The following is a 13691-nucleotide window of genomic DNA, read 5'->3' on the forward strand; positions in this document are numbered from 1 at the left end:
ATTGGAGGAAGTGAAGGGAAGGTCAATAGGGCTCTGTGTACTATATTTGCAACTTTTCTATGAGTCTATAATTTGGGAGTATACAAAGGTTTTTTAAAACAGTATTGATAATGTGTTTTAAATCAATTCCTCAGTGAATTTCCCTAAGTCCAGTCTTTATAGATATTTAATATGACCAACTTAACAGTAAGGATAAATAATATATTGTGTAACCTTGCTAGAGTCTTCTCTGCAAGCTAATGTTAAACTGGAGGATATGGCTCAGTGTTGGACCATATGCCCTGTATGTGTGAGGCCCTGAGATCCATGCTCAGCACCACAAACTCTTGAAAAATCATCTTAATAAAAATAAACATATTTGGTTTTCTTGATAGCACCAAGACAATTTATTTTGAGGACTGAATCTTAGAATACTCTCTAAGTTTGATGTAGTCTTTAAACTCCCAAATATTCCTACTATTTACCAATCTTTAATTAAATTTCTAGTTGGTAAATTGGGAGTCTCTGTATCTTTCTTCTCCTTCCTAAACTAGCAAACCTTAATCTTAAACTTCAAGCAGAATTTAGCAAGCAATAACAAACAATTAAATCTTAAAACTAATCAAGCAACTTGCAGAAATACAGATGTTAGTGGAGCACTATCACTAATAATAAAAGAGATTTACAAGAACGCAAGCAATGGCGACATTTACTTTGTTTCTAAACAAAATCTACTTACATGCCACTGAAAAGAAGGCTGTAAGCATCAGTCTGGTGATGTGAAGCCAAGTAATAATAGTTAAATACACGAATCCTGAACACAGTAGAATAAACACAAATACTTAGAAAAAAGATGGAAAGGAAGCAAGCAATCTGGGGGGAAAAAAACAAAGATAATTTAAAACTAACAGACTTTAGCATTTTAGATACTATCCAAGTATTATCCCTTATTTCCAGCTAAAATTAAAATAGTAAGCTTCCTTTTAATTACAGAAGAAAATAAAATTGCATTAAAAATTTTACAACTCAATCATTTTTATGCTCTTTATTAGTTTCAAATACACTTCTGAGTGAGCCTATTTTCCCATTATCTGGTAATTCTTCATATGAAGTCTACAAGTACTTGCATAAACAGAATCAAAGTATTATCATTAAAAACACTGCACTATTTTGCACCTTTCCTCTTTCCACAAATACAGTTCTTAGTTTTCATAGAGTAGGTAAACTGATTAAGCTTATTTCTGAAAGTGTGAATAATATCACTGGGAAACATTGCTACTTTCATAATTAACAGACGAAGTATATGGAGAAAGAGACACAACATTTAAGGATTACCTATAAATTGACATTAATTTATGATATATAAAATAAACTGACCTCAATATAAATATAATTATATGTTTGTTCGGCCAGCTGTATGAAGACTGCAAAGAGGGATAAGACAGGCCTTGTGCTAAAGAAAGTGCACTCTGACCACACAACTATCACAGAGAAGATGGACAAAACCACTGCAAGTATCCTATAAAACCATGGTCGCAATAGACATTCCCAGTACCATTCTGGAAGATAAAAGAAAAAAAAATGATTAAGGAAACTAGAAGAATAACAGGTCATTTACATAATTCCAAAGGATCTTTATATAAGATATATAATTGAAAGGAGAAAATTAGTATTTATAAAGTGAAGAAAGAAATAGTTCAACACCATCCTAACCAAATGCTCACTCACCATTTATGAAACAAACTGACATCAGGTATCTCCTACCATGAAGTAGATGAGAATATATTAATACTATAGCATAGCTGACCCATATGCAAAACTTGCCTCTACCAGAGGAAGCATTAAATTCAAAGATATTCAATAAAAACTGTCTTTTAAAACTCTTAAAAAAGTTTCAATGGCATAAAATATAAATAGAAACAGAAACTGCCAGATGAAAGGAGATTAAAAAGACAAAACAACCGAATGCAATGTATGATCTGGATTCCCACCCCCCACCCACCCCATCCCTCAAGAATAGTACTAGAATGATTAGCAAACTCTGAATGAGGTCTGGGGTAATAGTACTGCAATGATGCTAATTTCCTAATTTTGATCATTTGATCATTATACAATCTAAGAAAATTTCCTAGGCTGGGGAGAGATATGAAAGGGTTGAAGTGTAAGCTCTGTATTCAGGAGTCCTAGGTTTGATCCCTAGCACCACTTGGTCCCCTCAGCACCACTAGGAGTGACCTTCCCCAAACACTGAATCAGGAAAAGCTCCCATGCAGTGCCCCCCTCCCACCAAAAAAAGAGTCAAATTTTTAGAAAATATACACTAAATGTTGTTACTGTGTTTGGCATATCGAATACGTCACGGGGATACTCTGGGTAACTTGCCGGGCTCTCCAAGAGGGGCGGAGGAATCGAACTCGGGTTGGCCATGTTGGCTGCGTGCAAGGCAAACGCCCTACCGCTGTGCTGGGCTGGAGCGATAGCACAGCGGGTAGAGCGTCTGCCTTACACGCGGCCAACATGGCCGACCCGAGTTCGATTCCTCCGCCCCTCTCGGAGAGCCTGGAAGCTACCGAGAGTATTTGATATGCCAGACACAGTAACAACAAAAGTCTCCAATGGAGACGTTACTGGGCCCGCTCGAGCAAATCGATGATCAACGGGAGGGCCTGTACTTTACTTTACTTATACACTAAATAGTTAGGATCAAAGAAGCATTATATTGACATTTAACTCTGAAAAGATAAATATAAATAGAAAGAAAAAGAATACACAGTAAAAGGTTAACATTGGAGTAACCAAGACAAGATTATATGACAATCGTTGCATTGTATCGGATACTTTTTCTAAGTTTGACTTCTACATAAAATTTAAAAATAAAGAAAAGCAACCTTACAAAATTGAGAACACCACATTTTCAACCTCATTCACTGAGGACTTGGAGCAGCTGGCTCACTTTTCAACTCATATAATTCCAAGCCATTTCAATATCTACATAAACTATCCTATCAGTTCCCTGGTTTTTCACTTCTGAATCTCTTTTCCAAATATTTTGTCCTTCACTTTTCCTCAACAACTCATTCTCATATTCATCCCTAGACTGCCAATAACTCCAACCATTCTTTATAAACTCAGTATAAATTCCTGCTTAAAAGCACTATCTTCTTCAAGTATTCTAAGTCTGCTTATGACTCTACCTGGACTAACAGTCCATTTATTCTATCACCTTTATAATGTTTAACATCACTTCACATCCCTTAACATCCTGGTATCCTAACTGCTTTCTCAAACCTATCTTGGATTCCACAGTCTCTGGGATAAACACCACTAAGATTTCTACTACTTTCTCCTTTCTACTTGCTAAGCTAAGCCACAGCCTGGAGAGATTCAAATCCCAAGCTTCAATGAGTTTACATCTAGAGAGTGGCACATTGCAAGAGTTAAAGAAACAACTTGATTAATCTGTTCTTTCTTTAAATTAATCATTAGCTTCAAATGGACACTGAGCAGTAACTGGCTAACCTGTTATCATTCACCAATCTTCTATGTCCACTGTCCTAAGCAAATATTTTATGACATCTCTTCTTTCCTCAAGTTTCCAAAATCTCTTCAATTCTTCATTTAAAATAGAATCTAGATGAAAAGAACTTCCCCAATTCTAACCTCTGAAGATCTTGCATCTGTTTTTATACTTTCCTTTCCATTTACCACTTTATGTAAGGTCGCACCTAACCTATCTGAAGTCTAATGGTCAAGTTAGTAATTGTGAAAATCAGTATTTTGTCTTGGGGCCTCAAGGCTTTTTCCTGGCTCTGAGTTCAGGAAACTAACACTGGTGATACCTGGAGGACCAGGACAGAACTAGGGTTGACAGAAAGCAAGGCAAGTACTCAGTACCTGTATTATGTCTCCAGCACAAGGGCCAGCCTATTGTTAATCTTTGAAATGGTATTTTAAACATGCGCTTTCTCAAGACACTCCTTGTGCTATCGTAGCTTTCCTCCTAGTTCACTGGGAATTTTTATTTCTGCATATTCTTCATCATCAATAAGCATTTTAAATTCTGGAGTGCCATATAATTAATAAGAAAAATACAGTAATGATGACTCTTGAGTATAGCTCTTGTAAACAGACTAATAAATGTAAATAATCAAAAGAGAATATCTTTGGAGAATATTTTAGCAGCAATTTGAGAATGAAGCAGTGATCCAAACTTGTAGCAGTGATCCAAACTTGTAAAATTGCTTAAAATTCCAATTATTGGCTTTCTCTCCACTGGAAAAGTCAGTATTCTCTCTTGAACATGTATTGCTCTCTTTCTCTCACTCACATTTCTCTAATTAAATTCCTTTCAATAAAAATATTTTGCTTCACTAAAAACTAAAAATGCAACTATTATAACATCAAATATGGATATGAAATATACTTAACATGCTGAGATACTTTAAAATATAATTTTGATTATATGTACAATAACAATAAAAACTAACAGATTTTATATTTATGACAAGTAAAATAGTTTATAAAGAGGAAGCTTATCAGACATATAATATCAGCACACATGGTATATACAAATACAAATGAAATGCCAAATTGGTGAAAGTGTATTTTTTCCTTCAAAAAATTATCATTTAATAAGCTGAAATTTGTATCAAACTACATACCAACTGTAGGATTATAAAAATACTGAGTTAATCTATTTTCTGGCTCCGGTGACTGAAAGGTGTGAACAAACTGATGGGTAACACTAGTTTCATTTTTGGCTACATCTTCTAGGTAAAATGCTTGTTCCAAAAGAATCTGCCACTGTACTTGAGTTCGACGATGCCGCTGAACTGCATAAATAACCTAAAACAAAAAAACCAAAAAAAAAAAAAAAACCCAGAATGAGTATGCCCTTCCGTATTCTGATCCATCAGTGCCCTACAAGGCAGTGTTTTTTGGCTGTCATAACAATGAGCAAGTACTAATGACATTTAACAGGCAGAGATAAGAATGTTAATACTCTACAACATGCAAAGTTAGGCTCAAAGACAAAAAGCATCACCCTTTCCAAATATTACCCCTGTTAAAAAACACAAAGTCAAAATACTTCAAGGAACAATGATAATTAGGGTTCAAAGGACAACTTGGTGTCAAAAATCACCTGCTCTCTATACATGACGCCATGGGGTTCTTCATGTGGCACTCCCACATATTTGTGGTTCTGTTATTTGGGATCCCTGATACCTCAAAAGAATGTGCATTCTCCAGTGTACATTTACATAGGTGTGTGCAACCACTGCAACTAAAGTGTGCAATCCCCTGTAAGCACTGCAATTTCCATAGGTGTGTGAGCACTGTGTCCAGGAGTGTGACTGAGGAAAACACATGTGTAAGTGCCACAGAGAGCCCTGGGCAAAAACTCGAACAAGAATATGTTATTAGACGACTGGTCAAAGAAACGTTGGTACATCTACAAAATGGAATACTATGCAGCTGTTAGGAGAGATGAAATTTGCTTATAAGTGGATGGACATGGAGAATATCATGTTAAGTGAAATGAGTCAGAAAGAGAGGGACAGATATAGAATGACTGCATTCATTTGTGGAATATAAAATAACATAGTATGAGATGGACAGTAGACACAAAGGCCAGGAATATTGCCCCATGGTTGGAAGCATGTCTCATGAGCTAAGGGAGAAGGCAGCTGGAACAGAAAAAGGATCACTAAGTCAATGATGGTTGGAGGAATCGTTTGGGATGGGAGATGTGTGTTAAAAGTAGATAAAGGACCAAACATGATAACCTCTTATTATCTGTATTACAGACCATAATGGCTAAAAGTAGAGAGAGCGTATGGGGAAAATCATCTGCCATGGGAGCAGAGGGAGGATTGGAAAGGGGAGGTATACTGGGGACATTGGTGGTAGAGAATGTGCACTAGTGGAGGAATGGGTGTTTGATCATTGTATGATCAAAAACATGAAAGCTTGCAACTGTATTTCACGGTGATTTGATTTAAAAAATACAAATTAAAAAAATTTTTTTAAAAAAGAATCTATTGTTGTTGTGGTAACAAAGAAATAAGTGTGGTCCCTAGCCAAGCACACACATGCAAGCACCGCTACTAAAGTGTGAGAGTCCCTCCCTAGTGAACACTCAGACAATACATGCAATCCTTATCTTTGCCACAAGAGCAACAAAGGGAAGGTGGAAAGGGGATTAACAATAAGGAAAATTCAAAGACGTTTCGAATACAACTTCACTCAAAATAGCATTTTGTGGATAGTAACTATGAATCTAAAACCACCAGTAAGTAAGATAGATGAAATTATTAAAGTTACCTGTTTATGTAGCTTCACAAGACTCTTTTCACTAGGGTAGGTATTATGCTTTTCTTCAAAATCTTCATAATCGTCCATATTCCTCCCCATTTTTTCCTGATACTCTACAGGGCACTGAAACGATCAAGAAGTTTTTCTCTTAAATCTTACTTGCCCCTCTCGGAGAGCCTAGCAAGCTACCGAGAGTATCTTGCCCTCACGGCAAAGCCTGGCAAGCTACCCGTGACGTATTCGATATGCCAAACACAGTCACAATTGTCACTTGCAAAAAAGATAACGATTTTATTTTTATTAAAAATATTTCAACCATGGGCATTTCTGATTTCCTTAAAAACAGCTACTTTATGGGGTAAGACGGTACAAAGGCTGGGGTACACCGACCACAGGTTCAATTCCTGGCATCATATGGTCCCCTGAACATTGCCATGTGCAGCCTTAGAGACCCCTGAGCAGTGGATGTGTCCCAGAGGCCCCCAGAACCAAGCAGCCCTGCATACTCAAGCCATTGTACTGAATCCCTGAACCAGCTGGGGATTTTTAGTTGGCACATTTTTAGTCACCGATGCTTTCTTGACAATGCTGTAAAAGACATATTTTACTTGTACTGACTCTAATCTTTATGTTCACCGTCACTGGGGATGTGTAGGTCAGGAAAACACATACACATAAAGCAACTGGTATTCAAAATGTGGGCACCTCTGCTCTATCTACATTTGCTCTATGCATGTACTTAGTAAAACCCAGTTATGTTCCTAAGTCAGTAATAAAGAATCACAACACATCTAAATGGCTGACTTTTTGAAAGGAATAATACAAAGAAACTATTATATGGACCTGGGCAAAAAAACTTTTCTCTGAATTAGTCTCAAGGGTATTAAAAAAGAGAAAAATGACTTGAGACTTAGTTTTTTAATACTATTTGCCAAAATGAAAGAGAACTAATCAGTACAAAAGATTTAAAAAATAAGAAAAAAAATAGTCTAGTGATTGCAAAATAGAAAAGTCTCACTTCTGAAATAATACCTTTTGGAAGGATATAATACCCTAATTTAATGCCAATGAATAAAAACCTTAATTGCATGGTGGTTTCTTATTCAGTACTTATGTTAAATATGTCAAAATTACTCATTTTAAAATTATTCATAATTATTCATTAAAATGTCATTTTGTGATAGAACAGTATAAAATGACACAAAAGAATATGATTAAGAGTTTTTGAAGCCCCACTTTATTTTTACAAGTGGATACTTAACATGACCACTGTACCCATTCTGATAGAAAAAATTGCGAATAATTGTTAAACCTGTAATAAATAAGAATGAATTCCATGTACTAATTACTATTGGTTTATGGTTCACATTTAAAGAAAATGGGAAAGAACTAGGAATACTTCAATCATAGAATGATTCTATATACTCTGTATACAATTATTATAATAAATTATGTTTCAAAGAAACAGATGAGTATATGACTTATTACCTTTCTTAGTATTGTGTCAACACATTTTCTCAATGGATGGTTATACTTGATGCTTTCATTCACTTTGCGAACCTCCTGTAGGAAAAAAAAAAAACGTACATCTCTAGAGGGAAAATATTTCAAGAATATTCTAATAATACACATATTCTTAAAAGTTTAATTTCAACTTCTACTACTTAGTATATATATATAATTATTTTCAAATTATATATATATATACCATATATATACCATTCCTTTTACTGTTAAACTGGCAAAAATCTGAAACAAGTAAACTGAGTACAAATTTTGGAGGGAAACACTATGAAATGAAAATAGCCTTCTAATTATTTTATTGACAACATAAGTTTTCAATTTTTGTTTTTGTTTTTTGATTTTTGGGTCACACCCGGCAATGCTCAGGGGTTACTCCTGGCTCATGCACTCTGGAATCACTCCTGGCGGTGCTCAGGGAACCATATGGGATGATGGGAATCGAACCTGTGTTGGCCATGTTGGCTGCATGCAAGGCAAACGCCCTACCCGCTGTGCTATTGCTCCAGCCCCAAGTTTTCAATTTTTGAAACTCAAAATGTACATTTTCAAATATATCAAACAAACAATTAAACAAAATTATTTTCAAATTATTTTTTGAAAAATACACCAATATCTACCATAAATCTGAAATATTATTTATATTTAAGTCTACACTTTGATTCGATGCTTTCTACTTCAGTACTTGTATTTTATAAACCAAATGCTCAAAGAAGGAAAATGAAATTTCAGTAACAGTACAGATTCTTTTATTTAGTGACTCACTTAATAAAATGGTTGATAAATGTCTAACAGTTTGATAGACCAAAGAAGGTATCATGGATTGAATTGTGACCTAAGCCAATTCCAACTCTTTAGCTTAAGTTCTAACCCTGAGTACTTTAGAATGTGATCTTATCTGAAAATAGAATTATTGCAGATTTAATTGATTAAATTACAAAAGGTTTTTAATTAGAGTGAGGTGGACCCCCAATCTCATGACTGATATCCTTTAATAAATGTGAAATTTGGAGGCAGACAAGCACACAGGGGAACACCATATGAATATGAAGGCAGAAATCTAGAAGCCAAAATACATCAAAAATTGCCAGCATACTATCAGAAGTTAGAAAAGAGGCACAGCATACATATGCCCATAGTCCTTAGAGAGAGACGATCCTGTTCATACCCTCTAAGACGGAGACATTAACATTCTGTTACTGAAACAAGCCAGTTTGTGCTACATTGATATGGCAGCCCCATGAAACCAAGAATTACCACTATGGGGACTAGAGCAATAGCACAGCAGGTAGGGCGTTTGTCTTGCATGTGGCCGACCCGGGTTCGATTCCCAGCATCCCATTTGGTCTCCTGAGAACTGCCAGGAGTAATTCCTGAGTGCATGAGGAAGGATTAACCCCTGTGTAAAGCCAGCATGACCCCAAAAACAAACAAAAACAACAACAACAAAAAAGAATTACCACTATGTTGAGACCTGAAAATGAAATAAGGACTATCTAAAGAACAGAGAATAGGCCATTCTCAATAATTTCAGAATTTTCTCAAAGAAAATGAGAGATTGTGAGTAAGTGAAGAGTGGGCATTGGCACTGCTGATCTATTGCCTGTTCTTGTCTGGAATACAGCCATGCTCATCAATTTAAATCCATTTATGTATTGCATGTGGCTGCGTTCATGCTGCAGTGAGAATGGCATTGCGTGCATAGAAATCATAAGGCACATAAAACTAAATTTAGACCAAAGTTAGTCTAAACTAAAGTTAGACTTCTTAACTATATCACTCACTAGCTAGAGAAACTGATTTAGTTCTCTATGTCTAGTTTTCTTCTTTTAAAACTTTCAAAATGGGGATTGAAAAAATCTCCCTTATATGGCTGGTGTGGGGCTGGAGCGATAGCACAGCGGGTAGGGCGTTTGCCTTGCACGCAGCCAACATGGCTGACTCGAGTTCGATTCCTCTGCCCCTCTCGGAGAGCCCGGCAAGCTACCGAGAGTATCTTGCCCGCATGGCAAAGCCTGGCAAGCTCCCCGTGACGTGTTCAATATGCCAAACACAGTAACAAGAAGTCTCATGATGGAGACGTTACTGGGCCCGCTGGAGCAAATCAATGAACAACGGGAGGACCGTGACCATGACCATGATGGTTGCTGTGAAAATTAAATGCCTTGCCTTATTAAGATTGCAGATTACTTAATTACTTAATTACTGAACTATTCAGTAAGAGAAATTCTCTAAAGAGATTTTCAGATTTGGTGGATAAATTCTCAGGAAGAAATGTTTTCAGATTGTTATTTTCACTTCTACTCTATCAATGTAACCATATAACTCAACTAACCTGGTAAAATGTTGAGCACATAAGAGGAAACTATGAAAAAAAAAATCTAAGAAAACGAGCATAACCCTGAACTGTTGATAAAATTCTTCTTGAATCTCTGAGTCAATAGGCAGAGATATGTCATGCAATTAAACTGCCAATAAGTAGTCATCCTAATGGAAGAGATATTCTGCAGAATTGCACACTGCCGTATTTTTAGTCTAAAGTACATCAATGTGTATATGGGGGGGGGGTCACAGTGGGAATAAGCCAATCGTGTAGCCAAAAGGAGATACATACAACTTGCTGACTGTTGTCTGTGAGGTTCAAACTTACTTCCATGACATCTTCTAAAGTCTCTTCTGCATCTGCTTTCTCTGTCATCAATTTGGCTGCCTTAAAATAAGTTTTCATAAGAAGATAACCCCTTTTGGCTCCATTCCAGTATGACCGAGGAATTTCCACCAAACCATACCCCAATAGCAACACAAGAAGAAATAGACCCCATGTATTTGCAGCAGCTATACCAATGGTCTGAAGTTGGTTCCTAAAAAAGAGAAAACATAAGCAGATAGCTATGAAAGATAGGTTCTTTCTACAGTTAGTAATTCTAACTGGTATTAAGAAGTTTTTTTTTAAAAAAAAAACTGACCTATAAAGGATGGGTAGGATTTTATATGAGAAATCAGACCTACTTATTTAGTAAGATAGTCTGTTTTCATAGAATGTTGAGAGGGATTGCATATAAGAATTAAAACATAGGAAACACAGCTATTTAGTTAAAATTAGAACCTACGATAATTCACTGCAAGAGAGATGTATCATTTATTTTGGAAGGAAATTCTATATTTTCTTATTTCATATTGTGAGAAGGCTGACCAAATTTTTAAACTTGTACTCAGGCAGATCTACATAAATCTATTGCTGAATCTTTCATAGCTAACCCTTCATGCGTACTCAGATTTGGTACAGATTTCGGTTGTATAGCAATGTCTAAATTTGACATTAGAGAGAAATATGTGGAGGACTGAAAGAGGATTCACTGGTTTAAAGCACTCAATACCAAGTGCTGCTGCATATGCTGAGGCAATCCTGACAGTCCCACTACTAGGAACTCCTGGTGATAGGGGATGAAAAAATGATAAATATGCCCTCAAAGTAGTAAGGGGAAAAAAAGGTTTTCATCAATTCTAATTTTAAAAATACAGTTATTCTGTCATGTACAAAATTTGAACTTCTATCAAAAATCTTAATGGCTAATATTTTTAACACAGTTGTTAGATAAAGTATTAGTCATCTGTCTGAGCTATATATAAAGCCTTCTTAGTAACATGGAATACTTATGCATTTTTTTGAGAACCTAAAAACCCTGCAAGAAATATTTTTTTGCAAAATATAGTACCCACATATATGAGAAAAACTAATCTAACAAATATAAACATACAAACAGTGTTAACTTTTCTTACCATTCTAAGTGCAAACGTGGGTTTACAGCTACATAAATTAAAAATGCTCCAAAAATCAGTAAGTAGGTACCATAATAGATTGCATTCTCTATTAGTGCAGTTTTAATTTTTCCAGTGATGGAAAATCCTCCTGATCTTGCATAGGACTGCATAAAAGGTAATAGAATCCTAGATGGAAAAAATTGTGATTAGAAAATGCTTGTTAACACCCTAAAGGAAAGAGTGAGCAAAAGGGAATACCTTGCCACACTGGGGGGGAGGGGGGCTACTAGGATCATTGGTGGTAGAGAATGGGCACTGGTGGAAGGATGGGTACTCAATCATCATATAACTGAAACCCAAGCACAAAAGTTGGTAAATCTACAACTGTACCTCATGGTGTTTCACTAATAAAAAAAAAATGCTTGTGATATTTGCATAATTCCAAAAATATAAGAATCTTAATTTTAACAAATAGTTTTTTTCAAAAATATGATCACTAATAAAAATAAATAATAACAGATAATTGAGTTTTTTAAATATTAAATTGACGGAGAACAAAGGCACTAAAAATGGGAGAGAGCAAAGCCCACAATGATCAGCAGAAAGTAAACAATATGAATGACTGAAGGTGAGTCTTCTAAAAGGCCCTGAGTATTCAAAAGTAGGCATAAATCAACGACTCAGTCAAAATTCAGGGATGCTTTTGTACAGGATAAGAATCTGAAAGGTGTATGAGGGAGATTTCAGAAGACATTGCTAATATTCTACATCATCATCTGAAAGTTGGTTCAATGTTTATTCACTCTGAAAGTAATGAATAAACATAGTGAATAAACTAAACACAATCTTTACACTTCTCTGTGTTTTAATCTTTAAAAAGTATCCAAGAGGGCTGGAGCAATAGCACAGTGAGTAGGGCGTTTTCCTTGCACTCGACCTACCTGAGTTCTATTCCCAGCATCCCATATGTTCCCCTGAACACTGCCAGGAGTAACTCCTGAGTATCGCCAAATGTGACCCAAAAAGCAAAACAGTAATAATAATAATAACAAACACAAACACTGTCCTCCCATTGTTCATCGATTTGCTTGAGCGGGCCCAGTAACGTCTCCATTTTGAGACTTGTTGTTACTGTGTTTGGCATATTGAATATGTCACGGGTAGCTTGCCAGGCTTTGCTGTGGGTGAGATACGTCATGGGCAGCTTGCCGGGCTCTCTTGAGAGGGGCTGAGGAATCGGAACCGGGCTTGGCCGGGCTGGCTGCGCACAAGCAAATGCCCTACCGCTATGCTATCACTCCAGCCCAATAATAATAATAAAATTTTTTAAAAAGTATCCAACAAGTTGAAATAAAAAGTAGTATATCATTGAGAAGAAAAAAATCACAGAAGATTCATCTGATTTGTGTGTGTGTTTGTGTATGTGTGATAACATTAGTTTATTCAGTAGTAAACTAGCAGTATGTACTACACTCACTACCAAAGTACCAATATCCTCCATCATAGTTTACTGGAATTCTCCCTCTGATTCCCCTGGATTTTCTTTTTTTTAGAAAAATGAGTTGTGCATGCTTTGTTTGAAACTGGAAGCTGTAATATGTAACAACTGATGACTGGAATGGATCCACATTTTAGCAAGTAGTATTAACTTTAGTAATACTAGAATAACTTGTCCATTTTTGGATAGGAACGAAAAACGCATTTGTTTCTGAAAATCTGAAAGACCTCCCATCTGATAACATATTTTCACTGAGAGGTATAAAGTGAAGTTATATGCTAAAAGTTAATTATTTCTTGGGCACAGAGTAGGGAGCAACAAAAGGAACAACAAATTTTTTCTTTTCAAAAGAGAGTAAAGAGCAAACAAAGAAGGGGAGTCTAACACTGTAGAAGAAGGCCAAGTTAAATTTAATGAATATGATACACAGAGCCATTACTCTATATTATTGCATGACTTTTCTCTTTTGATAGTCACTGACTCCACTTGTAGAGCTCAGTTGCCTGCAGAGCATTTAAACTCAGCAGGCAGAGAAAAAATAGTCTGGAGACACAGGGGTGAGTTAGATCAGAGAAACTCATGCTTCAGTGAAACCAGGGTTATAACCGAAGCTATG

The 13691-nt window shown here is 36.0% G+C and overlaps 1 protein-coding gene across 2 annotated transcripts in view; it reads right to left on the reverse strand.

Moving 5' to 3' along the window:
- The window catches only part of LMBRD2 (LMBR1 domain containing 2), a 52084-nt gene that overhangs the window by 23979 nt on the left and 14414 nt on the right, over nucleotides 1–13691 (reverse strand). For both annotated transcript variants that reach the window (XM_056112041.1, XM_056112040.1), the window contains exons 5-11: nucleotides 11596–11763; nucleotides 10466–10676; nucleotides 7783–7857; nucleotides 6304–6417; nucleotides 4641–4824; nucleotides 1357–1538; nucleotides 719–852 (exon numbers count right to left, since the gene is read on the reverse strand). In XM_056112041.1, coding sequence (XP_055968016.1) covers nucleotides 719–852; nucleotides 1357–1538; nucleotides 4641–4824; nucleotides 6304–6417; nucleotides 7783–7857; nucleotides 10466–10676; nucleotides 11596–11763 — 1068 coding nt within the window. The remainder of the gene's footprint in view (nucleotides 1–718; nucleotides 853–1356; nucleotides 1539–4640; nucleotides 4825–6303; nucleotides 6418–7782; nucleotides 7858–10465; nucleotides 10677–11595; nucleotides 11764–13691) is intronic.

This window comes from Sorex fumeus, unplaced genomic scaffold (assembly GCF_029834395.1).
Source record: "Sorex fumeus unplaced genomic scaffold, SorFum_2.1 ptg000015l, whole genome shotgun sequence".
Classification (NCBI taxonomy): Eukaryota; Metazoa; Chordata; class Mammalia; order Eulipotyphla; family Soricidae; genus Sorex; species Sorex fumeus.